This window comes from Aythya marila (assembly GCF_965140915.1).
Source record: "Aythya marila genome assembly, chromosome: 1".
NCBI lineage: Eukaryota > Metazoa > Chordata > Aves > Anseriformes > Anatidae > Aythya > Aythya marila.
In genome coordinates this window covers 147,515,415-147,541,530 of record NC_139042.1, presented here as the reverse complement: position 1 = coordinate 147,541,530, position 26,116 = coordinate 147,515,415, and the positions used below count along the sequence as shown (strand labels likewise).

The 26,116-nt window shown below is 42.1% G+C and overlaps 2 protein-coding genes across 2 annotated transcripts in view; one reads left to right on the top strand and one right to left on the bottom strand.

Annotated features, from left to right (window-relative positions):
- Positions 1-1,368: 1,368 nt before the first annotated feature.
- On the top strand, positions 1,369-11,747 carry SVOPL (SVOP like; the record flags this gene model as incomplete). Its single annotated transcript, XM_082755297.1, has 11 exons — positions 1,369-1,440; positions 1,680-1,804; positions 3,225-3,288; positions 4,912-5,037; positions 5,318-5,446; positions 6,498-6,571; positions 8,338-8,543; positions 8,673-8,784; positions 9,475-9,556; positions 11,059-11,148; positions 11,523-11,747. 11 exons carry the CDS (start codon positions 1,369-1,371, stop codon positions 11,667-11,669), a joined length of 1,227 nt encoding a protein of 408 aa, XP_082611423.1. The 3' UTR covers positions 11,670-11,747.
- Positions 11,748-15,317: 3,570 nt separating this feature from the next.
- TRIM24 (tripartite motif containing 24) overlaps positions 15,318-26,116 on the bottom strand; it is a 57,621-nt gene continuing 46,822 nt past the window's right edge. Inside the window, exons 14-19 of the mRNA XM_082775038.1 lie at positions 24,761-24,929; positions 23,871-24,184; positions 21,093-21,225; positions 19,612-19,686; positions 18,768-18,917; positions 15,318-17,691 (exon numbers count right to left, since the gene is read on the bottom strand). Of these exons, the coding sequence (XP_082631164.1) occupies positions 17,482-17,691; positions 18,768-18,917; positions 19,612-19,686; positions 21,093-21,225; positions 23,871-24,184; positions 24,761-24,929 (1,051 nt within the window). The 3' untranslated portion in view covers positions 15,318-17,481. The remainder of the gene's footprint in view (positions 17,692-18,767; positions 18,918-19,611; positions 19,687-21,092; positions 21,226-23,870; positions 24,185-24,760; positions 24,930-26,116) is intronic.

Below are 26,116 nucleotides of genomic sequence, written 5' to 3'. Positions count from 1 at the left end.
CCATTGGGTTTGGGAGGTTCCACATTGCACTTTTCCTAATTATGGGAAGCACCGGGGTAGGTGTCTGCAGCCAACTGCACGCTACCAAAAAAACGCTCTCCTCTTCTTTCTTACTGTGCAATAACAACTGAAAGCACCATGCACACATATTGCAGCCCCCTTTTTTTTTTTTCACACATACTTTCTCAAGAAGGATTTCTTTTTTTGTCACCTTTGTCCAAAATCAACATTGGATGAAACTGATATTGAGCCTATTTCAAGGCAAAGCAGAACAGGTTGCCCCGGGTCATCCTGGCCTTGCCCCTGCCCTGGGTCACTGTCCCACCTCCTGAGGGTTAGGTTCAGCCTCCTGACTGCATTTTTCATGCCATCCCCAGGGCACCCAAACCCTGTACAGTCTGACACAGGATGGCTGCCCTCCTCTCACCCTTGGCCACCTGGAAAACCTCCTAATTAACTAACTGACTGGGTCCTAGGTTAACAGCACATCTGGTTTGGGAACCAGGGCCAGGCTGGGGTGAAGGTGTGATGGGGACGTATCTGTGAGGATTGCCACAGCTGAGACGGGAAGGCCTGTAGCTATGAGTGAATAATGGCTTATTTCTTAACTAAAGCCAGCTGCTAGGAGCAAACAGACAACAGAACAATTATTTTATTTTATTTTATTTTATTTTATTTTATTTTATTTTATTTTATTTTATTTTATTTTATTTTATTTTATTTATGTTAGGGACCTCTGTGGAGGCACCACAGTTTCACAGGGCCTGTTTCAGCATGGTGGGACTGCCGTGGCTGCAGGCTAGGTGGGGCTGAAGGCCTTCACCCTACAGGCTCCTCACATTTTCCCTTCTTGCTAACCGTGCACACTTGTTCCCAAAGGTGGCTGAAGCCATGGAGATCATGCTAATAGCTGTTGTGTCCCCCCTCATCCGATGCGAGTGGCAGCTTCATGACTGGCAGGTGGCTCTAGTGACGACGGTGAGTGACTTGTGCTCCCCCATGCAAGTCATCCTCCACAAGGGCAGTGTCTGCAGCACCACCAGGCTTCGTAACATACATTTCCCAATAGACCAAATAAATTCCAAGGCCTCCCCTCGGGGACAGGCCACAACTTTAAAATTCCAGGAAGCAATCTGTCATAAGCACACATCCATGCCCAGAAGTGTAAAGCCAAAATGAGCCCCCCAGTTCCTGACTCTTCAGAAATCCTTGCCACCCTTTGCTTGAGGACTGACCCTATGCATAGCTCCAGCACTTTGGTTCATCCTCCTGCCTAGAAAGCATTTAGCTCACCTCCATTTTAGAGAGCAGCGCTGCCTGGTGCTGCTGGGAGTGATCACCCCACAGCTGTCTTCCAATTCCCTGTAGATGGTGTTTTTTGGCTACATGGTCTTCAGCATAGCGCTCGGGCTCCTGGCCGACAGGTATGGACGCTGGAAGGTGAGTGGGCACCGGGGCTGTTCGTGCCCTTTCCCAGCCCTGTGACAAGCCACAAGGGGCTGGCCACCACCTGTCCCCTTGTCCCTTTGCTGTGCAGTGTCCCTGAGGAACTGATCCCATGAGAGTCCTGGGGTTTGTTGCATGGGGCTCAAAACCCTTCGGATCAACCCGAGCCCTTCCCAAGTTCTCTGGAAGGCTGGGAATGCTTGGTTCTGTGACCCTGATTTTGCCCCTTGCAGATCCTGCTGCTCTCCTTCCTCTGGGGAGCCTATTTCTCCCTGCTGACCTCGTTTGCCCCATCCTACATCTGGTTCGTCTTCCTGAGGACCATGGTGGGAGGTGGCGTGTCAGGCCACGCGCAGGGGTAAGGCCGTGCTTGGCGCCTTGTGAGGAGCACCCTGACACCAGGTTCTGTTCGTGAATAAGCGAGAGCACAGCTCTGCTTTCCTTCCTCCGAGGAGGCACCTAGGGGCCCGCAGGGGCTGTATTCCTGGGTTTAAAGCAAGAAAGGCCCCGCAGCTCATTTTGGCTGACCTTGGCGCAGCGCCCGGTGTCTCGTGCGCTGAGCCTGATGAGCTGAGGCTGCGCGGTGACCGGGAGGAGACGGCCAGGAAGGGGCCTCCGAGGGGGCTGGAAGTGCAGAGGAGAGCAAATTCCCACATCGCCTTAAAGCAAAACGCTGTTCTGTAATGCCATCGAATCCCTGTCCATCTACCTAAGCTGCAGTTCCCAAGGGCTCCTCAGCCCTGGGACGGAGAGGACAGCTGGTTTGCATTAAACCAGTGACAGGGGGATTATTAAGCACACATGTTACAAAAACAATTAGACAGGTAACAGATGAGCAAAGGCTGCTTCCTTGTAAAAAAGTCACAACAATTCTGCTTAGAGTAGCAAATTCTTGCTGAACTGGTGTAAAACCTTCCCACTTAAATGAAACTTTTTGCCCTTTTGGTGCAGAAGCAGGGAGGTGTTTTTTTTTTTTGGGGGGGGGGGGGGGAGGAAAAATTCACAGTATTAACAGCCACTTCACTAAAAGCCTGGCAAAATAAGTGATTTCTTTTGACTCTGACAGGGAGACAAATGCAACATTTCAGTTTTTTCCATGGTTCCTCAAAGTCTGGGTTGAAACTCAGGGCAGTCAAGAAAGATCCCGTTCCACTCGAGGGGCTGTGGAAGGTACAGCATTGCCCTTCCTGCAGCAAACTTCTCTCAGCCTTTCCCTCACCTCCCTTTGAGTCTCCATGAATGCTGGTTGGAATGCATGATTTTTTCCAAACCCACTGCCAGGCAGGACAGCCCAAAGCAGGCTGCACTGGCCCAAGAGCCCTTTGCTGAAGCGAAGGATGGGAGGCTGGTGCTGCCAGCAGAAAGAGACACCCCATGCCCAGGTCGTGCCTCCACCAGCCTCCTGGGGCTTCCTCCCTCAGAGGATGGAGGGCAGGACCAGGGTGGTAAGGTGCTTTCAGTCCCTTCTGCTGCTGGTGTTGCACATTTTATGAAACACCTCAACAGCTGAGATGACAGAAAGAGCCAACATGGACTCTCCCCTTCTCTTTTTGGCCACGAAGGGGATTTATGCCAGGCACCTCCCTGCATGTAACCTGGAGCCTTCCTGACTGAGGGCATGTTGAGCAGGTTCCCCCCGGGAGCTCAGCGGTGGAAGTGGGGTGGTCTCTCTGTCTGCAGGCAGCCACTTTCAATACTGGCTGGGCTGAACTGCTATTTGACTAGTGCAGACATTCTCACTGTCTCTGTCTTTCTGCCTTATTTCCCCTTTTCACTAGGCTTATCATAAAAACAGAATTTTTACCTACCAAGTACCGAGGATACATGCTGCCCTTATCCCAGGTAAGAGCCAGTACGTTACTTTTTCTTCTCATCCAGAGTCCCAGGAGATTTGTCCTGCTACTGTTTGAAAACCAGGTCTCCGACAGGCCAGCCTGTTTGTGTTAGTCTTGGGCCAAACAAGTGCCTTCTGCCTCCTGTGCTAAGAGCATTATTAAGGATGCACACCCACAGCTGCATGCAGAAGAAAGCAATTCCTTTTCAGATAACTGTATGCTCCTAACATTGTGGGGAGACTGAATGACAGCTGACATCCAGCCTTTCGGGTACCTTGCTGATAGGTATTTACAGCATTGCCTGCTGTAATGGGGTCAGTGCTGGTGGGCCATCACTCGAGAGCCCGGGGCAGCACTGCCAGCACAGGGCTTCACCAGGAGTGTGTGTGTTTTCTCCACTGAGAAGCAGGATGAAATAGTAATCATGGTGCTAGATTGGGCAGAGGATGGTCACAGCTTCACCTGTGCTTATCCCACCTTTCTTTGGGGTGCACCAGGAGGCCCTGAGCTCTCTCTGTTGTTCACAGTGAGCAAAAAGCTCATGCAGATGTAAGTCAAAAGTGAGATGGTCTGAGGAGGGGTCTCCATGGTCAAGGGCAGCTCAACATTTCCAATTGGTGTGTGCTGGGGGTCTCACATTGGGTAAATACAAACCTTTGAGTCTGAACAATGGTAATAATCTGTGATTAACGAGGCAGCTCCCAGATGAGGTCCTGGGCTGGGCCTCTCCCTGCAGGGCCAGCATAGTTAGTCCCAAACTAGGCCAGAGACGTGCTGGAAGGGATGTGGCTGCCTGTGGGACCAAAACCACAGTGAGCACGACTGGGGTTATTCCTTGTTCAGCCTCCTGCAATGACCGCTTCATGCATGTGCAAATGGTTTGTGAAGGCCTCGCTGAACCCATGAATTCATCTGGCTGTTGGAACAGAAGGGTTGGTACACAGTCTTGGTGGCAGGGGTAGTTTGCTTTTCATTATGTTTGATACCAGGGCTTCATTACCCAAGTGTCATCGGAAACACAGAGGTTTATAAAGAGGAATAATCTTGCATTTCTCCCCAGAAACATGTTATTTCTGCCCACAGCTTACTCATGAATTTGCTGTGGCTTTTGCGAGTTTGTTTGTTATTTGTACTGCTGGAACTCCTTTGTGTGGTCCCCCTGAAAGGGACATTTCTTCTGACAGCAACAAGTGAACTGCGGGGAGGAAAGTACTTGCAGGTCTGGGGCCAGATTCTCCACTGGTATAACTTGGCACTGGAGACCCACCAACTTTCAGCAGTGGAAGTCTCGACCCTTTTGCCTTTGGTGCTTGTAAATCTGCTGCTACCCTGCGGAGATTCAGATGAGAAAAATTCACAGTCCTGATTGTTAGCAGAGAAGCGACTGGAAAAACAAACGAGGCTTTAAGTACAATAGCAGCTACAGCACATATTATCTGTTTTCATCCAGAGCTAATTTATTTCCCTCTTTCCTTCAACCCAAACTCAGCTTCTCTGACAGCCGTAGGATAGCTCAGTTTGAACTGCAGCTCTCCCCAGGACAGATCCCCACCTATCCAGGGAATGAGACCAGAAGGGATGAAAATAAGCTAATCGTTGCCATGTTAACCCCTCCTTTTCCCTTGGAAAGGTGTTCTGGTTGGCAGGATCCTTGTTAATCATTGGCCTGGCATCAGTGGTGAACCCAACCATCGGCTGGCGGTGGTTGATCAGAATCGCCTCCATCCCCGGCATCATTCTCATCCTGGTGTTCAAGGTAGGAAGAACCTCTCTACCCGTTCACCACTGCACGACCACCAACCTGGCGTGTCCCCAGGCACCAAGAGACATCACCCTCACTGTGTCAGCCAACCACGTCTTCTCCAGGTCACTCACTATTCAGAAATACCAACCCCAGACATGAGGACTGTCTTATTTCTGTAGAGTGACATGGAAAATCCCTACTTCTAGTGCTCGTGGGCAGGATGGGTGGCTGTGGGCAGCACAGGCTGGTAGGAGATGGGCAGGAGGGCTTTCTACAACTGCTCTGCTTTCAGTTCATCCCTGAGTCAGCGCGGTACAACGTGTCCACGGGGAACACGGCGGCTGCCCTGGCCACGCTGAGGAGGATAGCTGAGATAAACCGGGCGACAATGCCCGAGGGGGTGCTGCAGGAGCCCCCCAAGGTAAGCTCAGCCTGCAATGCTGCCTGGGGACATGCGGGTTGCTGAGGGCACACCATGATTTTTTTGTGTTTACTGATTTTGCATTGCTTGTCCTATTTCTCTTAGCTATCCTCCTTATTTTGGGACACTGGGACCTTCCCCTTATCTGCTTAACATACTCCATGCCACTGTTATGCCTGCACATTCACTTTTGAATATGCAAGCTTAGTGTAATTTTCCACCACAAAAGCACAATTTATTTCTCACACTACCACCACTGGATCCTCCCAGAGTATCCCCAGCACCACGAGACCCAGGACCCATTCCTTGGGGTCCCCCTAGGTGCCATGACCATGGGACAAATGTCCCACCTGCAGGTCCCAGAGCCTTTCCCAGCCACTGGCCTTGCTTGTGGGCCAGCTCCCAGCATCCCAGGTCCCTGTAAGTGGAGCCAGAGGGGCAGAGCAGGGGAGGACATTTCGGAGCTGCCACCATTTCCACCTCTTTAAAGAGGCTGAGCAGCTCCAGAGCTGATCACTTCTCATGTTCAGGGCCTCAGAGTTATTATCCAACTCTTTTAAGTCCCTTCCCTGGACCTCTTTGCAGCTTATTCAATCCCACAGGCACCAAGCATTGTCCTCAGCAATTCATGCAAAATGTATTGTATTGGAATTAATTAGGATTAAAGCTTTGCTGTAGTTTAATTGAATTTATGTAATGGAACCACATTGGCCATGCACAGGGTTTTTGTTAGTTGTTCACCCTCCTGGGCTTCAATAGTAATAATAGTAATAACAACAACAACAATAATAATAAAGGCAACCACAAAACTATCCCTGTTCTCTCAGGCATGTGGGGGCCAAGGTGGGGGATTGCAGGGTGATCTCTTCTCCCCCCCCTCCATCCTTTGCAGACTTCCTCTGGAAGAGGGGCTTCCTCTCCAGAGGGCTGGTGGGGCACTGTGCTCTTGGGGCAAAGGTACTGGCACCTGGGCACCAGCTGCTGCTGCTGAGTTCTTGCCCTTGTGTAAAAGATGGCTTTTAAGCAAATCTTTCTACTATTTAATTTGCAGGAAAGAAGAGGAAGGTTCAAGGACCTCATCCATCCCAAATACCTAAGAACCACTCTGCAGATATGGATTATATGGTAATTTTTTTTTTCTTTCTTTCTTTCTTTTTTTTTTTTCTTCTTCTCTTGCTTATCAGCTTTGCAGGACAGGGTGACTCAGTCAATGAGAAGCAGGAGAACTCATATCAGCCCACAATGAACACCACATGTGCCCTCAGTTTGGTTTCACTTCATGTTGCCAGCTTGTTCATCCAGAGAGGAGGACAAATGCACTGCTTCGCAGGCCAGCCCACGTATCAGTGAGACAGTGCTCAAACAGAAACTCGTTAACTGGTACGACTGCCACTGGCTGGGGAAAATTAAGATTGAAGACAGACGAGTTTCATTTGCCATGTTCCCAGTAGCTGTATGCATGGGTAATATATGTTTCATTGGCTGTGCTGTCTGGAATGGAAATGTATAAATAATGGGTCCGTGGGAACTCATTGACCCAAAATCTTGCTAAGTCAGGCTTTTAATATTTTATGTTTTCCCCTCAACTTGCGTGAGTATTATGAAATATTTTTTTGTTTTTAATCCTGCTTTCTCTCCTACTCCCCCAGGAGCCACCGGCGTGTTCTCAGGTTTGCGTCCCCATCCCTTCATGCCCTCAGCATCCCCCATGTCCCCAGGCAACTCATTTCATTGCCTGCATTATGGAGCTTGTTTCTGAAACTGCCGGGGGGATAAAAAAAAATAATGAAAAATTACTTCTCAGCCTGCTTATGATTAGGCATATGCTGAATTACTTGATAATGACACAGCGAGGCTGCCACCACCAGTGCCCCGTTCTTGACAGCGAGCCAGGGTGCGGTGTGAGTCTCTCCAGCAGGATAATGAAAACTCCTTTTAAAAATCACTGTGAAGGAAGGACGAGGAATAAAACACTTGGACAGCTACTGCATTTGAGCTGCAAGCACTGGGGTCTGATTTAGAGACACCCTTCAGGCAGGGGAGGTTTAGAAGTGTCTCCCCATACAGACTGGAATAAGACAAGGGACTACAGTGGCACACGCTCCCTGCCATGACCACGACATCGCTGCCTCCCAGCCTGGAAGGACCAGCAATTGGGGTGGACATTGGGACAACTTGTTCCCAGCTGGATCACCACAGCTCCTGCCCAGAGGCAGCAATACTTTGCAAAGCTGTAGGCTACAACCAGCATTTATGGAGGAGCTGAGAGATGTAGGAGCATTTCCTTCATTTAAAAGTGGAGCAGGAAGGTGGCAGTGTGGGCTGGGAACATCTGGGCAGAGCGGTAGTGTTAATGTCAGAAAGTGCCTCAGGATTTTATCAATTACAAATCAGCAAGCTCTTGGCATTAATCCCTTAACAAGAGCCTGTAGACTTCATGGCTTCTTCACATCCTTTCCCTGGGGTAACACAGCAATGATGGGAAGGGGAAAAGACAACACACATCCAGCATTGCATCCTGCTTTCTCAGAGTGGCTGTGGGGCAGTGGAAATGCAGGGGTGAGCTTCACCCTCATCGGGGTGCTTGGCAGTCCAGGTGTCCTGCAGCACAGCAAAACCCAGCACTAATGAGCAAGCGATCAGAGAGCTACGAGATAGGGTGGAGGAAGAGAGGTGTGTGGATGTGTGGCAGTGCTCTGCCATACACTGGGTGCCCACTGAGCTGGTGGGTGCCCGTGTCACCACTGGGCTCATGCTCATGGGGTGCCCATCCTGCAGCACCACGGTGCTGGTGTGTGCAGGGAGAGTCCCAGGACACCCAAAACCTGCTGAATTTCATTGCCCAAGCATTTCCTCACCTTCCCTGTCAATGTCCCCGTTCATCCCCACAGGCTTGGCATAGCTTTTGCTTATTACGGAGTCATCTTGGCCAGCGCCGAGCTGCTGGAGCGGGACCTGAGCTGCGGCTCCACGGCACCGCTGGGGGAGGAGGACCCCGGCCCTGCCTCGGAGGAGAGCCGCAGCCCCTGCCACTGCCGCCCGTTTGGCCCTTCTGCATATCAGACCATGATCATCAGCACCGCCGGGGAGATCGCACGTAACCTCCTCTCCCCTCCCTGCCCTTCCAGGCCCTCTGTGCCACCAGCTCGTGCTCACTGTGCCATGCTGCTCACTGAGCACCCAGTGGGGTCACCTAGCATTTTACGCTTCTCCTTTCTGTCTCTAGTAAATCCTGTGAACATCCTCGGCATCAACTTCCTCGGAAGACGCCTGAGCCTGTGTATCACCATGGGATGTACGGCGCTCTTCTTTCTTCTCCTTAATATCTGCACCTCCAGGTAGTTGCCATCAACATGCGGGTGTTGTGTGTGTGTGTGGGGGGGGTGCAACTTCCCCTACGTGTACAACATTCTGCTTTCATGCGGGCTGGGGAAATAGAAATGATGTGAACAACATCCACGAGAAAGGATACTCACTCTTCATTTTTCTTTTATTATTATTATTATTTTTTATTATTATTTTTTAGCTGTGGCAGTTAAGTCTCTTCTAACTTGTAGAGCCAGGCACTTCAAAAAGAGCTTAGAGCTCCAAGGGAAAGGTTTTGTGAGTGCTGTAATTATCAGGCTGGTTCCCTCTCAAGCTAGCAGAGCCTAACAGCTCCTAAAAGTCAGGGGGCTGCAAGTTAAACTCTGCTTTAAGCTAGACTGGGAGGCTGCAAACAGCCATTAAGGTAAACGAGCCCCTGTGAGGAGTCATTAACTTGGGTACCAACCTCTTTGCTGCTATTACTGTTATTATTTTCAGTTTTCTCTGCCTAATCTCTAGCCTGAGACAGCCAGCATGTTTGCTTGTAGCTTCTTTATAGAAGTAGCAAACGTCCTGCCAATGGACTGAAAAACAATTACACTTGTCAGCAATCAACTTTTCCTTATTTTAAAAGCCCTATCACAGAGAATACATTAGGTTGCGTCTCTGTTGATCACTGTTCAGTGACACTAACTCTTTGCTCCACGCTGCTTCCCCTTTAGTGCAGGCATGACTGGGTTTCTCTTCATGCTTCGTGCCTTGGTTTCAGCAAACTTCAACACCATCTACATTTACACAGCAGAGGTGGGTCCTTCTGAAAGTACATGAAGCTGCTGGGGCATGAAAGCCCATTTGCCAGGAATGCTGCTATATTTCTTGACGAATTCAAGTTATCGTTCTTGAACTAAGTACGTCTTGCTTCCTGACTACACTTTTCTTATATGAGATAAGAGAAGGAATCAGAAAACTGGTTGGAGGTGAGAAGAGCAGGTGGGACAGGAATGCCCTACTGAGCCACCTGTTGGTCAGCTACTACTAAATGTGATTTTTGAGGGTGTTGTGTACGGACATCTTCCAGAAGTCTCCATCTTCCCCCTTCCTATCCCTCTGAAGTTAGACAATAGGCTACCACTGAAAGGAACCTTTGCCAGCACTTAAGGGACTGATGTAGTTAGTATATCGAGTTTTTATTTATATATATATATACATATATATATATATATATTATCACCTAGTGGAATTTTTGTGTCCTGTCTACAAATAATTTTGATCCTTTAGAGAACTTCTCCTTCATACAACTTTGGAGCAGTGAGTGCTGTGGGTTACCTACAAATTGTTTTCATTGAAAAACACCACTGTGTGAAATTTAATGTATCGACTTTCAGATTGAGTAAAGTGATAAAAAGCTAATAGTCGTAGCTGCCTGGGTTGGCCTGATAGTGTGCCGTACTTCTTTTAATAGCACACTATATTTACACGTGCACCAGTCTTGAATAAATACCAGCCTTTAATAGTCCAGAATCAGATGCTGTTGATGTGAAGCCCATTGCTGGACTAGCCATATGATAAACCATCAATACACACACAGTAATTGAGGATCAAAACCAAATTTAGAAATGCCCTTCCCGTCCACATGCCTGGACTCTTCCTGACTTACCTTACATCCTCTGGCTTGGATCGATAAAATACAAAAACAAAGGCTTAAATGACAATACTTGCTAAAATCTGTTGACATTAATGGGATATAACTAAAGTTAAGCAAAGCACGTACTTAAGTGCTTTATTGTCACAGGTGTTATGAAAATATGAGATATGAAAAAGCAAATACACAAAGCATGTTCCTCTAAGCCTGGAGGTTTCTTAACAGCATTTCATTTTCTTTCTCCTCCTTCTAAACAAAGGCGTTGATGCAAGTAAATAGGCTGTCTTGAAGGCTGCAGACAGTATCCTTTTTTGGGGTTTTCAAATACAGGGCCTGGCAATATAGATTGATTTTTTCCTTTAGCACCTAGCTTATGGTCTGTGACTTTAACCTGAGCAGCTCAGTGTAACTAGAAGAAAGGCGTGTGTCTCACCCTAAACCTCTACTTTGGGTAAGAAATGTCAGATTTCTAATGGCACAAAGAAGACACAAAGGAACCTTCAATTCTTTTTATATTTTAAGAATATGGCTTTCCATATCTTATGAATCTGGCTGCAATGGGTATCTCTGAAGGAAAGAAAAAAAAAAGAAAAAAAAAGATAAAGGGGGACACATATCACAGAACATTGTCATGTTAATCCTATTTCTTTCTGGCCTTGTTTAGGTTTATCCCACTACAATGCGAGCCTTGGGGATGGGAACAAGTGGGTCATTGTGCCGTGTTGGAGCTATGGTGGCACCATTTATCTCACAAGTAAGAGCATAGCTGATAATGTTGGTAAACCTTGAGGCAAACATTGTTATCAAATACACTGACATGCTCCTGAAGTTCACAAAAAAAGCTGATGCACTCAATCTAGGTTGTGGTGTTTTTTTCCAACTCATTAGTTCTTTATCTGACATTTATGCAGAGTATTTTGGTGGTCTTTGCCAGATGTAGATCTGGATTAATCTCTTCACAGAGCTTAAATTGCGAGAATTTGTTGCTCTCTGAAAACTCTTAGATTCACAAGACAGATTGTTTTTCTGGCTGTTGACTTTCTCAGGTGTTTGTAACCCATTGTCCACTCTTTAATTCCTAATTAATTGCCGTGTCCCAAAATCAAACTATTGGTTTTTTATCTGCAGGTTCTTATGAGTGCTTCTTTCCTTGGGGCCCTGTGTCTTTTCTCATCCGTGTGTGTTGTGTGTGCAATCTCTGCGTTCACGCTGCCCATTGAGACCAAGGGCAGGGCACTGCAGGTTTGTATTGCCACTCCAGGAGCTCCTGCATAGCTAAAGGCTATTTAGAAACTAGTAGGTTTTGATTTGGCCAGAAAGCACCCCAACCTCTTCTGAGGGTTCGTAAGGCAAAATAAGGACTGACAGATAAACAGAGGAAGGTGCTGTCATAGCAACTTAAAGCACTGTTACCCCAGTTGCCTCAGCTCATTTCTCATGTAAGAACAAATAAGAATGCCAGTCCTAACCCCAGCTCCCTCATGGCAGCATGTTAACCTAAATTAGTGTAAGCACTTCTTTGTCCCAACTTGAAATTGCTGTGCATATTCTGCTCTGCCTCTGTTGTATGCAGAGATAATAGCAGATACAAGTAACACCTGAAACTACTAAATCCACTTCTACATCAAATTCAAGTCAAATGCCCCAGCTACATCAGCCCTTTAACCTAAACCCTTGTGACTAGTGTTTCCTATAAAGCTTCAGAGGCAGTCAGACAAAACACTAAGCACAAAGATTAAGAAGGAATGTCAGTTTGAACTCTGATAGCCTCCTATGCCCAAGTAGCACTGATTTAATTACTAGAGGTGGTGAGCAATTCTGTGGTTACAGGCAATTCAGCTGTACCAGCATGGAAATTTTCATACCATGCAAGAGGCAGGTCTGCATCACTCTGCATATCCCTCTGCAGTCTTACCCTATAAGCCAGAAGACCATGGGCTAGGTAATCCACGTTCTTTAGCAACCTAGGGTCAGACAGATGTTTGGCCAAACTGCTTTATGTGGGATTCAGGACCAGACTTAATATATGTATACATATACAAACACATACATGCATTATATGCATACAGACATGCGCGCTGAATTTCATTGGGTCACATCTAAGGTTTCCCATGGGTATGTGGGACAGTTAACCTTAGAGATTTTGGGAAAGAAACATATTAATCATTGCTTGCCTCTTAAAATGCATGTCTTTTAGAAATATGGACTCATGTTTTTATGCCATTTTAAAATATCTACATGATATTTTGTAAATGACTAAAAAAAATATAAAAGCTTAAGAAGCTTTAAGTGAAATTTAATAAGAAGAAATTTGAGTAGACAAAGCAACTCATTTTTCCCATGTGGGTGAAATTCAACCCCATGCACAGATGCCAGGGACCCACAATCCCTCAACTGGTTGGCTTTACAAAAATTATTAAGCAAACACTTCTTTAAAAGTGCTTTAAATGCAAAAGGAAACCTCTGATTCAGATACAGATAGATTAATGTTGGCTGAGATAAATGGGAATGTAATGATTCCTTAATGGGAGGGGCTCTTCCCCTGCAAATGTAATGGCATTATTCCTTGCTACAAGTAAGAGTAATAAGCTCCAGTTGCTGGCCTTCACATGCACAAGTCAAAAGGACATAAAAATAAAAATCTGTAGATCTAGTTGTGTACTACAAGACATCATCATTAGATCGTATATTCAGTTTGGTTATTCTTCTTTAGAGGTCATTTCAGAGATTGTATTTGTATACGTAGTGTCATTCAGACATTGCTGAATCACGACTGTTGAATGTACTAAGGGCAGTCATCTAACCCATTATAAAGTTTAAATGCACAATGTAAAAGCTCTTGAACAAGGCAATATTTAATCCTAATGCTCCAAACAAGAGATGTGTATATAACATTAAGTGAAACAACTGAATGAAACACATGTAGGAAACATTTTGTGGAATCTGAACAATGACATTTAAAAATCATACTGTCCATTGTCTGAATGGAGACCAGTGAGGAGAGGTGTCCACCGAGGGCCCATACTGGGACTGGAACTGTTCAGTGTCTTCATTGGTGACATGGGCAGTAGGATTCAGTGCACCCTCAAGTGAGGCAAGTTTGACACCAAGCTGAGTGGTGCAGTTGATGCTCTAGAGCGAAGGGATGCCATCCAGAGGGACCTGAGTGGTGGGCCAGTGTGAAGCTCATGAAGTTCAACAAGGCCAAGGGCAAGGCCCTGCACGTGGCTCGGGGCAATCCCAAATATCAGTACAGCCTGGGGGATGAATGGATTGAGATTCCCTATGGAAAAGGACTTGGGGGGATCTGGGGGATGAAAAGCCTGACATGAACAGACTGTGTGCTTGCAGCCCAGAAAGCCAACCATACTCTGGGCTGCATTGAAAGAAGTATGGGCAGCAGGTCTAGGGAGGTGATTCTGCCCATCTTCTCTGTTCTCATGAGACTCCACATGGGGTACTGTGATAGGTTCTGGGGACCCCAACATACATGTAAGGAGGACATGAAAGGAGGGCCACAAAAACAATCAGAGGGCTGGAACACCTTCCTTTCCTATCAAGGGACTGAGAGAGTTATTTAGCCCAGAGAAGGGTTCAGGGTGATGTTACTACCAGCAGGTGTAATAATAAGACAAGTGTTAATGGTTTTAATCTGGAAGAGGGTAGATTAGATATAAAGAACAGTTGTTCAATTGCTCACTGTGAGGGTGGCGAGGTACTGGAACAGGTTGTCCGGAGAAATTGTGGATGCCTTAACCCTGGAGGTGTTGAAGGCCAGGCTGGATGGGGCTTCAGGCAAAAAGTGTATCCCTACCCATCAGAAGGGGTTGGAACTAGTTTATATTTAAATTCCTTTCCACTCCAAACTATTCCACGATTCTATTCTGTATCTGCCTCAGGTTATTAGGATAGCATCAGTCTGCTTTCAAAATAGCCATGAGGATTGCCTATCAGAGGCAAGACCATTAGAACACATAACCAAGTGGATGTCCTTTTCTTCTGTGCCCATTTTTGTTTGTTTTCATGTGCATTCTATTAATTTTTTGTTTTTATTTTCCCCCTTTTTTAGCAAGTAAAATGAAAGCAAGTATTTGATGGTGGAGTGGATAGGAAAAAAAAAATAAACCTTTGGAACCTGTCATTTCCTGTGAGCTGCATTTGATGGTTGCTTCTCCATACCCTTTCCATTATAAATAAAGAAAAAGGTAACTGGAACAGTGTAAAAGCTATGATTTGCATAGACAAAGGGCAACTTTCTCACATACATTCCCTTTCCTGTGATTCAATAAAAAGATGCTTTCTACTGATCCTGTGAAGCAAGATGAAGACTGTTTACCACTAGTGCTAATAGTAGTGCCAATGTCATGTTGCAAAAAAATGGAAAACCACCACTGTCATCATTGCTTCAGGGAACTGAGGCAATGAAGAAAAAAAAATACATGAAGTAGATAGGGGCTTCACAATATCAGCCTGAAAGAATGCATTACTTACCTTTAAAAAACAAAATAGCATTCCTCAAATACTTGTGCATACATCATCTGAATTGAAGTGGTTAATTTTAACATCTCAAACGTCATGACATGGGCAATTTCTGAAGGTTCTTAGGGTAGCATTCGAGATCACAAGACAAAAGTTGAGTCTGACTTTTCCAGCGGGTTATTTAAACAGAGATATGTTCAAACAGTTTACTGAAAGAGTTTTCTTGTCTTCATGCCCACTCACCCACATGCCTGATGGTAGCACACAAATGAGGTTCTTAGGAGGGAGGAGGCAAGCACAGCTTACCACAAGAAGTTCCTTGAAGACCTACCTAAGGGCTTTCTGTACCAAAGCACTCGTGTCCTGACAGCAGCTGTGGCAGGCTGGAATGAGCTAGCCTGACCCATCTCACTTAAGATGGCATGCCAGCAAAGCACACAAATCACACGCTCATCTGGACATTCAAATCTAACAGTGATGGTCTGAATGGCCAGCTGCCACAGCTCCCCAGTTAATGCAAGAGTAAGCCAGTGGGCTGGATGCCCAGGAGCCTGACTGACTTCTCAGCAACTATCACCTGCATTGCTTATGCAGCCTCTTCCTCCAAGCTAGTAAGGAACCAAGAATGATTTCAGCTACTATGTTAGAGCATGCCTGTTTTTGTTGTTTGTTTTTAAATATTTTTCTTATGAAAACACACCTGAAGCTTGATGAAAACGGGAAATAGACTGATGTAAGGTCATTCCTTAGCTTCTTTTCCACCTTCAGCTCAGGAGGATTTTTATTTTTTTTAATTATTTTTATTTTTTGGTTGTCTCTGTTTTGAACTACACTGCTGCAAAGTCTGAATGAAAACCAGACTATGGAAGTCTTATACCGCATTCACACTTCTTAACAAAACAGAGCATGAGGTTGTGGGTTGGTTGGGTTTTTGGGTTTTGTTGTTTGTTTGTTTTGTTTGTTTGTTTTTTTGAATAAACTACTATTTTTAATTTGTTCAAGTGTTGGTTGCATGATTTCAAAATTTTCTGTTTTGAAGTGAAAAATCAGAAGCAGAGAGAGAAGCAAGTGGACTGGAAGAGCACATCAACACTCATCTCCCCAGTATTTTCCACTGAAGAACAAGCTGTGTATGAAGCTGTATAGGTGTCTAATTTCACTGCTAACTGTGTTAAGCCTAATAAACATGTGCTCTCAACTTCAGGTCCAGAGAAACACTTGTCAGCTTCCTCTGGAAGCACACTTTCTGAGTGCATATGTACACGTCAGGGAAACACAAGCAGCACTTGTGTCTATGCTTGCCAGTGATCTATCCACAGCACCATTATCTGTGCTACACAGCAAGTAAAAAGCAGGCTTGTGTACACACACATCTTCATAATACCATCTGAAACATATTGGCACCATCAGAGCTCAGTTAATCCAAGAAACTGCTTGTTCTCCCTAAAACTCAGTTTTCATTTAAGATGGCATAAATGAAGAATATAAATCAATAGCTGGAGCAGCCACAGACAAGTACTTCACTAAATCTGAAATTGCTGAGGGCAGAAACGACTATCTATGTGGTGGTCAGCACCTCTGGAAAGTAGACAGAACAACAACAAAAGTTTGTCCTCATCTGATAATTTTAACAAGAACATATGAAGGGTCAAAGAACAGGACTTTTTAAAAAAAAAAAAAAAAATCTTCCTCTTCAAACTTGTGTACTTCCAAGAGAACAACAATGTTGGCTGTATGCTCACAACAGTATTTAGGAATTTGGAAAAACAACAAGACCTTGTGGACGAAAGAATATTTCCCTCCCTCCCCCAAACATACCCAAAGATTGACTGGTAGTTGCAAGCAAACATTTTTTCCTCCAGACTTAGCCTTTGACTCCATTAAACAGGAACACATCAAACTTATGAGACACTTGTTAAACAACATAGTACAGAAATACCATTATTTCTTGCTGGTGCTGAGAAAAGTGGTACAAAAGCACTGTATCCTTTGCTTCCTCTATTAAAAACTCTCAAATTCCTTTTTTCCTTCCCCCCCCCCCTTTTTTTTTTTTTTTAATATATTTTTTTTAATACACTCTCCCTTACATTTTAAAATGACCAATAATGTCTTTGGGAGTAACTACATTTTCATTGTACCAGTCAGTATTGTAGGACAACAATATTACACCACCTCTTCTCATGGCTTGTGTTAAATACAGTACAAAAATCAAGTTATGGCCAGCCACATGCCTTTGGTAAAATTAAATGTCCAGTGAGATCACATTTTCTTCAAACTCAGAAAGCCATTCAGCTGAATCCATGTAATGTTTTAAAATTTAGTTCTATACAAACTTATTTTCTTCCTCAAAGAGAAATTAAACAGCTGTCACTCCACACAAATCATAAATTCTGTTCCGGTTCCATAAGTATGATGAAAGTTTGGAACTTCAGAGAAGCTTTCCACATGCCTTGGATCTCCATTAGATTTGTGTTTCAGACAAGGTGTAGGAAGTCTAGTAAATATCCACAAACCTACAGGTCAAAGCAGTCATGACTTTTCCCCTTTTTACAATTGACTGATAAATATTCTTAGTTTTTAAAAAACGTTCCACAGTCACACATGCGTCTCATTTAAGCAACTGACGGTCTTCTCCTTTGAGGCGTTTTTTCCGGGGATGTACAAAGTCATCATCTGAGTCATCACTAAGTTCTGTGTTCTCTCTTTCACTCTGGCAGTTAGGCTGTACAGGGAACTTTCTCTCAGGATACAGGCTCGTTAGAAGTTCTTCAAAGTATGCTTCAAGTTTCATGCCAGCATCAGCCACTTCTGAATCAGGCTGTTGGGTGAATTAACAACATCAATACATCATGAAATAGCTTTATACCTAAAGGACTTAATGTGATTTAAGTGCTCTCATAAGTTACAAAAATCAAACAGCAGTAAGAACAGCACCAAGAATAGCATCTTGGGAACACATGGTACCCAACAGCACAAGCCTGCAAAACAGAGGGAGAGGGCAGACCTTTTGGTCCACACCCCCACTGACCTTTTTCTCTGATGGATTATCACAGAAGCTAACTGCAAAAGCCATGGGTTGTGAAGTTACATAAAAAGAGTCTACCACCTGTTCTATCCTGCCTGTTACAAAAAAGGTTGGTTTATGCTCTGAAATATACAGGTATGCCTCAAGGGTATTAAAGTGTTTTGGAATAACCACATGAAATGCTTTAGTTTGTCTAGCTTACAGACCTATCTTTAAATTATGGTGAATGTATTACTAGAATGGATAATGACTGAGTTTCAGAAGACTAGGCCTGAAGTCATTCATAGCTACCATGGCTGACAAGTTTCCTGAAGTAGAAGTCACTATGGCAGGTGATTCCCAGCTACTGAAGATGTCTGGATGAGAACCCAACTGAAGCCACTTAAGAAACCTTATTCCCACTGTTAATTCTGTCCCTTTTTGTGGTTCATTCAGTACTTGCAACCCTTTTTCAACATGTATTACTCCCTTACATGCAGTGAAGGACAACAACAGTCTATCAACATTTAACTAGAAGTCATAAGGATGAGTATAGACCTTCCAGAAGGAAAACTCCACTGAATTTAAGATTTGATGCACTCAAGATTAAACCAAGTTTTTAGTCAAATCCTCACCATTAACCTCTATAATGAGCAATGACCCTACTCCTTATCTGTTGTTCTGCCACTCAGCGTGTTTGTTTTAAGCCTCCTTCCTTCTACAAAAAGATCTTTACTGTGTACTCATCTAACACGAACAGTTTCAAATGCAATTTATGTTTTCACTAGGGTCTTATCATCAACCTATGTTTAAATAAGTTCTACCCTCACTGGAGTCTTCCTGAAAATGTCTAAGCTTACAAAATCAGATGAGAGATCTACTTTTCTAACCTCATTAAATTCAGCACAGTTTTGGAAAATCAGTCTGAAGTCAGCCACAAAATCTTCTGGCTTTGTGTAGAATGAACTGGTCACTTGAAGTCTTTTCTTGATGGTTGACAAGTCCATTGGCTTTTTGATTATTTTGTAGTAATCAGGAACCTAAACAGAGAATTATTTATTTTAATTATTTATTGAACAAATTACATCTCTTAGTTTAAACTAAAATTTCCAGCTAATAGTGAGAAATTTAGTTTCACAGAATGGCCAAGGTTGGAAGGGACCTCAGAAGATCATCTAGTCCAACCCCTTTGCTGAGCAGGATCACCTAGAGCACGTTGCACAGGATGGCATCCAGGTGGGTTTTGAATACCTCCAGAGGAGACTCCATAACTTCTCTGTTCCAGTGCTCTGTCACCTTCACATTAAAGAAGTGCCTTCTCACAGTCAGCCAGAACTTTTCATATTAGTACTATGCAGTACTCCAATCTTCAAAAATCAGGTAATTTATTTTTTTTTTTAAAAAGAAATATGTATCACAATTCTTTTTTTTTTTTTTTTTTTTTCTCTTTTAGTGATATCACTTGGCATTGTAAAAACAGTAGACAGCATCATAATTTACTTTTCACACCTATTTTTGAAGTACTTTTTGAAGTAAGGTTAGCTCTTGGGGAATCATACTAGTGACTCCCCTTACAACCCAGTGTTTTGTTTTTCAACTGCCCTTCAGATAGTTTTAGTAGAACTAAAAATGTTCAACGCACTCAATGTGCAGGAAACTTGACTTCTGATAATGAGCATAACAATGCCATTACAACCACTTCCATTATGGAAATGAAAGAAGTGAAGTACATACCGTGGGAGGAACTGGATCTTGAAAAGCAAGACTCATTTCATGACAGTAGAGGTAGAGCAGCAATCTTTCACATTTCTGTATCAATAAAAATAGATACCCAAGTAAAAAAAACTACATAATTTGTCCTAAAATAATGAACTACAGAAAAAAACGAACAAATGCTCAGTACTCCTCCCAGGCCCTAAGCAGAAAAGTGAGCACAGAAACTGTATTAGGAAGCAAGCCTGTCATAATTAATGGTCTGCAGCATTCTTCTCGCAATATTTACATCCTATTATTATTAATTCTCAAATGCATGCTATGAAGCCTGACGTAGTTACTAACAGTGTTATTCAGTATTTGCTGAGTCCAGCAAACATTCCACAGAATAAAAATAGCACATGTGGCTCTGAGCTTTTTATAAATATTCAGAGACACAACTTTTTTTTTTTTCTTCCCCTGATCTGGGCATAACCGCTCTGTAACTGCAAAGCCTAGAGTGCCTTTTGTTAGCAGTGAGGAAAAATCTATTCTTTGTGTACCCAAGTATATTAAACTGGATCTTGAGCTTGGAAAGAGATTCAGAAAATAGTTTTCTGTGACTTTATGCTTGCTGATCTTTCACTGGAATATTTACAAGACTTGTAACTTACATTTAAAGCAAAATACGAACAGAGCTATTTTTTTCCTTCCAGACTGCAAAGGCAAACAATGGCCCTACCTGTAGACTAAGCTCCCAAATACAATATTCATCTCAGTATATTTACACAGGTTGCCAACAGGAACCAAGTAAAACACTGCTGAAGTTTCCAATAGACCTCAGAATTGTTTTAAAATAAGTTTTTAATAAAGCAACAAAGAGATATGAAAAAATTAAAAAGACACCAATAAAAATAAAAAACAAGAAAAAAAATCAAGAATCCAAAACGTTCCGGCAAGCAGTTCAACCTTCTGCTCAAAGGCACAAGTTGTTTTTGTTTAACTCTGAGGTTTAAGGCAAAACCAAATTACGGTAACTTGTTTGGTTTTCGTTTGTCTTCAACACTTTTCCACCAGAGTATTCAGAGTTTCAAACTGATATAAATTATTCCCAGATACTTTTGTTAATCTGTGCATCTTCACTAGGAGAGATGCTACATAGCTTTTTTAAAAGAATGATAATAAAGTGCTTTAAAGACAAAAATCATTAGTTGATAAAGTCAATCTATGCTAAAAAACACAAAGAAAAAATTGCTCAAGGCAAGGTCACTGTGCATTAGGTCACTATTACAAACAGCGCTCAATAATTCCTAGAATGCAGCCCCAGTTCAGAGCGTCAGACCACAGGCACTTCTCAGACTTTCAGAATGTGCTGTTCAGCATGTTTACATGAAGGCTGCTAAAACCTCAGAGCTTATTAAAGAAGTTATTTATCCTTTTTACCATCACTTGTTTGATTTTTGTTTGTTTGTTTTAAATGCATGCATGTCATAGTACAAAAAAGCAGCAAGACTCATCCTTACCCTGCGGTCTATTGGCGACAAACCAACAGTATCTTCCAGTTTTCTTTTTTCAGGGCTGTGAGTGGGTTTATCACAATCATATTCAACTTCTGGCTTGGACAAATCCCGACAGAACGTACAAATCCACTCCCCACTAAAGACAAGACAGACAGAAACAAGACAGACAGATACATTAGCCTCACTCTTGATAAAAGTAGCACACTCTTGATAAAAGGCTTTCAACAACAGGGGAATGGTTTGTCGTAAGACTAATGGTGTCTACTTTTATTATTGCTAAAACTTTTCACTCCTTTGAAAAGTTTCACAGAAGTTCACAAAACTTTGAAGTTCATAAAACTTTGACCTCCTAGAATTCAACCAAAGCATTATTAAGAGTTGTACTTTGTAACTACTGAGAGACTGAAGAATTCATTTACAGACAAATGACGTTGGCCAAACAGAAGGAAAAGTGTTAAGTGTTATATAGCAAGAACGGTATTTTCTCTCTACAAGCTTTATCTATCATGTATCCAGATTAACCTAGACAAAATTTCTTTTGGAAAACTGGATATTCTTCAATCCCTAAATAAGCTTTCAGCTATTTCTGATTTTATCAATTACAGTCTAAGAATACCCAATAGATGTAATTGACAACATATGAACAAGACAAAACTAGTTCTGGAAGGTGACTGCATTCACTGACTCTCTCATACAATTCATGAACATCTCTATGTTTCAGAAACCCTATGAAGAGTCTATGCTTTTAATATAGTTCTCTAGAATAAAGACTTGTGGAGAACTTGCACTCTTACAGATAACCACAAGAGGGCTGAATTGTACTTTATATAGTAGACAACTCAGCAATAACCATTTATGGGACCTAACTGAGAGTACTTACTCAGAGATCCTATAAGAGCTTTGGAAATGGAAAACAGCTTCTTCAGAACCTTTCAGTTCATTTTGATAGTAAGGCAGAAGACTTCCAATATTTTAAAAAAGAAAAAGTCTTACTAGTACTTATTTAGAATAATCTTCCACCATCTGCTAGCTTTACTATACAGAAATGAATAATGGCATTTCCCTTCAAAGAGATTTTTGCCTTCTCCTGTCTTAGCTTAGCAGATTTATTTGATATTTTCACCTCTGTACCTGGACCAGCATCAAAGAAATGATGTGACAGATGTACAAAAATAGATATAAGTCATCACCTAAAGATCTTATAATACAGGAAATACATGGAAGATAGAGAGAAGGCACATTCAAATATCCAAGAATCAGGAAGAATGTGATGGGTTGGTGCGAAGGGAAACAAATGCAGAGACCTTGTGAATCTATATAGGAAAGTGTTCTATCCACCTGAAGCGAGAAAAAAAAAGGCAATCACGAGTAAACTGAGATGCTGACATGATAAAGGAATTTTTTGTGTTTGAAGGAACTAATCCTAAGAGACCATAGTTTGTGAAATGTACCATTATAGTTGCAAAAAAAGCCATGAAGATGAGAAGAAAAATCTGGAGCCAGGAGGAAACTTAAGCTAAAATGTGGTTCTGAAGTCCAGGAACCTGTATCTGTATGCACCTTTACAACACCGAACACTTTTCAGAGAAGTTGTTTTTGGCTTCCTTGCTCTCCAGACATCATCATCTCAGTTTCCATAGAATGATCCAGGGAAAATGAGAACTCTTGAAGACTTATTTCTGAAGTTTTCATTTTAACATAAACAAAGTCTTGTGAGTTTGAAATTATCTGCTGCCTCAAGGATTTTTTTCCTCCCTTCAGACATGCACAAATATTAGTTGAAGTGCTTACTGTAACTTTGCTGGATTTTTCTTACGGTACAAAGCTGTAATTTAATATCATTTTATTTTTTTTTTAAAAAAAGCTCTATAACTCTGAAGTTTCAAAGGGTAAAAAAACATTAAAATGTAGAAACATTTTTAAAGAGTAGATATTCTTGCAGAAATATGCTTGTTCAGAGAAGCACATAAACAGAGATGATAACTATACAAAATTAAGTTTTTATTCAAATGTTTCATCCCAGAAAACTATGCTGATATTTAATAAGAAAGCCTAATATTTACATAAAAGCATTAAACAATGAGCATGTTATGACAAATGTTTTATCCTTTAATACTAATAAGCTTATTGCATAGTGTTTCCAAGTTGGAACATCACAAAATGCCATTTATCTTATCAAAGAGACTCATTCCAGAAGCAAACGCTGGTAATGCTTTTAACAGCCTATTTAAGACTGAATTTTGAAACCCAAAGAATTGAGTAGGACTTTTGCATAATCCTCTCAAGAAAGCCTACTACTTGTTTCAACACAGAATGCGATGTTTCTAGATATCACGCACTACATCCCATGCTTGGCATATAGCCATATTTAGCATTAGTAAATATATTTAATACTGTATTAAATTAGATTTTTCTTTAGGTATTTCATAATTATTAAATAAATGTAAACCTTTTTCTGTTGGCCTTAAAAAATTTAGACTAGTAATTCTGTGGCCTAATTTTAAGACCTTAGCTAATAATAACAGATGCCCTAGATGTAAGTGATCTTCCTTAATTGCCAAATAATTGAAGAGTTTTATTACAGATTTTGCAGCCACAGTAAAGTTAAACTGAAGTTTCAATGCAAATTCCAATTTTCACCAATTAATAAAACTGCAGACTTCAAGACTTCAAAGATGACAAAGACTCCTTTGAGGCTTAAACTTCTTGTAGTAGGTTTCACAATACAAAGCTTATGTCTCTTAATGCTAGTTTAGATGGAATTAAAGGGGTCATAGTTACCTTGGGAAGTTCATCAGCGAAGGGACATGACAAGAAAGATGGAATACTTTGGGACATTTCTCACAACAAAGGAGCTCCCCTCCATTTTGACATACTGCACACCAGTCTTCATTGGGGTCATCCTCTTTTCTGCCCTCCCCAGTGTGTGAGGGGCCTATCCATCCTGACTTCCCAGTGGTTGTATTCTCCAGCAGTATCCCTGGTTGATCATCTGTGCTGTCTGGTGCATCTGTTCTTATGACAGCTTCATCAGAAGTGGAATTATGATTGCCATCTAACAGCAATGAAGTAAGTATGCTTCTTGAAAAGGTGGTCTGTGAGAAGTAAAAGAAGCTTTATTATGCTACTTATATGATTTTATATGCCCCTAATGAGTAAACTGAACAGAATAACACATCTATATGGTATGGTGGCAACCATACAACTTGTAATATCCATGAAAGAATTATCGTGTCATAGCAACAGGCATTTAAACACAATAAATTAGCTATGAGAAGCTATTTCTGGCATTTTAAACATTGCTCCTGCAATAAAACTAAAAATAAAACTAATATTTGATGCCCAAAAGCATCAAAGTAACGCTACTTATGTATATTACTTCACTAGTAGAAACACTTCTTAGCACCAAATGAAAATTTGATATTTGTAAGCTATTTCTTGCTTTCCCAGCTTTTCTGCAGATAAAAGCAGTCTGATCACACCAGTTAACACAATTGGTAGAAGAAATAGTTCGATTTTGAGTTTCACTTCTTCATTTTACGTCAATACTTTCAGCTTTTCAGTTTTCCCCCGAATAAAAAAGTCCCCAACAGAATATTTGTAAATTATTTTATTCCCCAGAAACACAAAATACCCTCCCCAAAGGTAAAAGAGATCTTTATTAATCTTACATTCCGGGGCCGGGATTCCTCCTCTGTTTCTTGCTTCACTATAACAATTGGGAAATCAAAGTTCTCATTTGGCGCACTTGACTCTTGTTTAATTCTGATCGGCTCCAACATAACAACGGGGACTTTGTGTGTAGAATCAGCTCCCAGTGGCCGGCTGGAAGAGCCAGAACTGTAAGTGACAAAAAAAAAAAAAAAAAAAAAAAGGCAAAAAGGGAAATTTTATGTCAGAACTGTACATCTTTGGTACACTGATTCTTTCTGAGACTTCAGAATGCTGATTCATTTTGTCTCTTTGAATCCTGAGCACTGCAGTATTACTTCCATAGAATACTACATTCAAGTTTGTTCCTTTTAATATACTTTGAAAAGGCATTACAAAAATGGAAACACAATAACAGCTTGGTTTCAGAAGTGCAGATTTACTCATGGTTTTACTTCCCGTTAGTAGAAGATTTGCAAGTAATCTCAGTTTCTTTTAGGTCATATGCACAAAAGCACTTCCACTGAACATCACCCCACTTTGGAATAGAAGCAGTTACATCTTGGGGAAAGTCTATGTGAGCTCCCCAGATGTGAGCTGACCATTGTAAACCACACAAGCAAATAAACTAGATAAATTACATACATTTACATTTGCTTGGAAGAATTTCCTACAACCTCATAGCTCTAGAAAAACTAGAGCCCTACTTTTAGAACTAGATTCGATTTTCATTCATGTGCCTACTCATAATAGAAACAGAATAACCAAACTCAAAAATGCCATCGTATTGATTTTTTACTATATAACAATAACTTTATGTCAAAAAAAAATAAATCAAGCAACAGCAGATAGAAACACGTTTTTTAATGCAAGTAAAGGACTTCTGTGAAAAACATTTAAATAGTTTATATTTGTATGTTGTGAGTCCTACAAAATATTTACTATGTAAATGGAATAGAGCATAAAGTATCATATTAAAAAAGCATCTGTCTTTCCAGTTCAAGTAGAATCAATGTCATTTGATTTTTTCTCTGCATGAAAATTTAATCTCATGTCAGATGTATGCCCTAATTTATTGGAACACATTAATGGATCTGCTCTCTTCAAACAACACTGTGTAAACCTATTTGTTCATTAGTATTCCATCACTAAGGGATACAAACATTTTTGTAGACTCTCAGTAGATATCTAGACCTCACTTAACTAACTGTGCTGTGCCAGAAAATTCATAATAACCGTTTTTATAATATCAGTTTCTTAAATCTGAAGACTTTTATAGTTCCACAAGGACCTTCAATACGCAATTTTTTCCCTTTAGCTGATTTTTCTGAATTTAAATGCCTTATAACGAGCATTCTTTTAATAAAGCCAACCTA